The sequence below is a fragment of the Mus pahari genome, chromosome 6 (assembly GCF_900095145.1).
Source record: "Mus pahari chromosome 6, PAHARI_EIJ_v1.1, whole genome shotgun sequence".
NCBI lineage: Eukaryota > Metazoa > Chordata > Mammalia > Rodentia > Muridae > Mus > Mus pahari.
Genome location: NC_034595.1, coordinates 100,424,995 through 100,428,050, shown reverse-complemented (window position 1 = coordinate 100,428,050; position 3,056 = coordinate 100,424,995). Strand labels below are relative to the sequence as shown.

The following is a 3,056-nucleotide window of genomic DNA, read 5'->3' as shown; positions in this document are numbered from 1 at the left end:
GCCTGGTCTACATAGTGAGTTCCAGGACAGCCAGAGCTACACAGAGAAACCCTATCTCGAAAAAAAAAAAAAAGAACAACCCATGGGTTTGCTGAGCTCCATCAGGTTCATCTTCTCTCTCCTGGGCTTGCTGTGGGGATGAGGATCTTGGCTGTGCTTGGCTGGCCTCTGATGGCCTGTCACATATCAAGAGGCCAGTTGTCTTCTCAGCTGGGGTACCAGCTGTCATCACAGAGCAGTCTAGCATAGAGGCAGCAGCAGAGGATAGGGACATCTCTGCTACAGGTTAAGTGCTGTCTGAGTGTCTCCTTGGAGTCCATGTGCTGAAAGCTTGGTGTCCAGCATGGCTGTGCCTCATGGGAAGTAAGAAGGTCATGAGAGTGAATTCGTTTTCATGAGAGCAGTTTTTTGGTTTTGGTTTTGGTTTTCTGAGGCAGAGTTTCTCTGTGTAGCTGTACCTGGCTGTCTTGGAACTCACTCTGTAGACCAGGCTGGCCTCGAACCCTCCCAAGTGCTGGGATTAAAGGTGTGGGTCACCACTGCCTCACTCTTTAGTATGTTATTATATGTTAATAGAACAACAGAAAACACCTCTGTGATAGCCCCTTTAAGTACTAGGCTCAAAGCTAACATATCTTTTCTGCCATATTCTGTTGGGCAAATCGAATCATGGGAAGAGAGAGGTGTGTCCCGTTCCTCTCTGGGAGGAACTGCATACTTGTGAAAGTGAAGAGCAGAGGGTGAAGCCTGTTTTGCAGTTCGTCTCAGTCAGTGAAGTCAAGTATTTGTCACCCATCTGCAGAGCATGGTGACATCAAGAGATCTGAAAATGAACGTGTGTCCCTTCTCCTTTGTAGACAACATCAGTGTCAGAGGATTGCGTTTAGGTCAACAACCCCAACTTCTCCCCATGGACTCATCTAAGAAGACAGAGGTGGTTCTCCTGGCCTGTGGCTCTTTTAACCCCATCACCAACATGCACCTCAGGCTGTTCGAGCTGGCCAAGGACTATATGAATGCTACAGGTAAGAGCGGCGACCCAGTTAATTAAAGACCGTGTCCGTGTGGATGCCTGATCCTGGACACAAGGAGCTTGCCCTGCTTCTGAGCACAGGGACTTAGCCAGAAAAGGTTAATGGGGCCGGCAAGGTGGCTCAGAGGGTAGGAGTGCTTGTTGAAAAGTATGTTAACAGGAAGACGTGAATGGTGGCTGGGTGTGATGGTGCTGTCCCAGCATGTGGGAGTCTGAGGCAGGTGATCTCCATGAGCTTCAGAGCAGCCTGGTCTATATAAGGAGGAACAGGGCTGGGCAGAGGCTCAGTCAGTAAGACTCACTTGATGTTGTTAAGCACCCAGAGGAGGCGAGCTGGATTCCTGCAGCTGCCCTAGGTGAACACTGCAGACTGACTCAGGCTTCTGCAAGGGACAGCAACATCCACCAGAGTTTTAAGTCATGTAGGGAGCTCAGAGCTGGTGTGTAAGGGGTGGAAAGGGTGAAGGTGTGTAACAGCCTGCATGAGCTCCACACTACAGAACTGTACACCTAAAAGAGTTCAAGTGATAACTTCATAATACGTTATTAGAGTTTCTTTTCTAATTTTTTTTTAATTTATTTACTTGCGAGACATGGTATTCTTGAGGAGCTCAGAGGACAGTTTGGAGACATCCATTCTTCTTTCACCATGTGTGGCCTGCCTGGGGCTTGAACTCAGGTCATCAGACTTGACGGCACACTCCTTTACCCATTATGCCCTCTTGCTAGCCCTTTATCACAGTTTCGATTGCCGATTAAAAAGGGGGGACATTGTAACTACAAAATAACATTTATATTTCCTGTTCATAAAGTCTGATTTGTTATGCCTAATATCGAGCACCACTCTTTATCCAGGAAAGTACAGTGTCATCAAAGGCATCATCTCACCGGTCGGTGATGCATACAAGAAGAAAGGGCTCATCCCAGCCCACCACCGAGTCATCATGGCAGAACTTGCCACCAAGAACTCACAGTGGGTGGAAGTGGACACGTGGGAAAGTCTTCAGAAGGAGTGGGTGGAGACCGTGAAGGTGCTCAGGTAACCACGGTGCGGTCCACATGTTCTTGTTGCCATGGTTTCAGTTCTGCATCTGACTGTGCAGGACTGTGAGGTTGTCAAGGGTCTTAGTCACTGTTCACCATGACCAAAGCAACACTTATAAAAGAAAGCATTTAACCAGGGCTTGCTTACAGTTTCAGAGGTTTAGTCATCTTGGCAGGGAGCCTGGTGGCACATTGCTCTGGAGCAGTAGCTACATCCTGATCGATCGATCGATCGATCCGCAGGCCAAGGGAGACCAGGGCTTGGCGTGGGCTTCTGAAACCTCCAAGCCGACCTCCAGTGACACACTTGCCCCAATAAGGCCACATCTTCTAAACCCTTCTAATCCTTTCAAATAATGCCACTCCCTAGTCACTAAAACATTCAAATATATTTGCCTAAGAGGGTCATTCTTACTCACTCGCCATACCAGGCCATAAAACAAGCAACAGAGCAGGGCCCCTAAACCCTTTTGTCTTTCAGTGAGGTGAGAGATTGACATGATTGTTCCTCAGAGATTAAGGGAAGCTGCCCTGGCTTCTCTACCTGGAGGGAAAGACAGCTGCTGGAGGAGGGGGAGGAGATGCTTAAAGGGGGTGGTACCCCTAACAGACAGTGATTGTTTAAAAGGTCCCACAGCCCAGAGAGACTCTCCGCAGCCTTCTCTGGGCACGGTTCAGAAGCAGTCTAAACAGTTGCTGAACAATGGTGACAGTTGTCAGTTTGTGACACCTGGCTCTTCTGTGCACTTTATCATTTCGCTATGTTAAATTAAATCAAACGATATAAAAATTCCTACCAGCCTACCCTGAAACTTATAAATGTCTGAACATTTCTTTGTTCTTGAAATTTGCGTAGAGAAGTACACTGAATGTTCTGAAGAGGCTGCTCCTCTGCCCCATACCCCCTCAGAGAAGTGTGCTTCCTCTCTCTCTCTCTCTCTCTCTCTCTCTCTCTCTCTCTCTCTCTCTCTCTCTCTCT

The 3,056-nt window shown here is 48.0% G+C and overlaps 1 protein-coding gene across 3 annotated transcripts in view; it reads left to right on the top strand.

Annotated features, from left to right (window-relative positions):
* The window catches only part of Nmnat1 (nicotinamide nucleotide adenylyltransferase 1), an 18,015-nt gene that overhangs the window by 11,794 nt on the left and 3,165 nt on the right, over window positions 1–3,056 (top strand). For all 3 annotated transcript variants that reach the window (XM_021199985.2, XM_021199986.2, XM_029540276.1), the window contains exons 2-3: window positions 858–1,025; window positions 1,889–2,072. In XM_021199985.2, coding sequence (XP_021055644.1) covers window positions 911–1,025; window positions 1,889–2,072 — 299 coding nt within the window. In that variant the 5' untranslated portion in view covers window positions 858–910. The remainder of the gene's footprint in view (window positions 1–857; window positions 1,026–1,888; window positions 2,073–3,056) is intronic.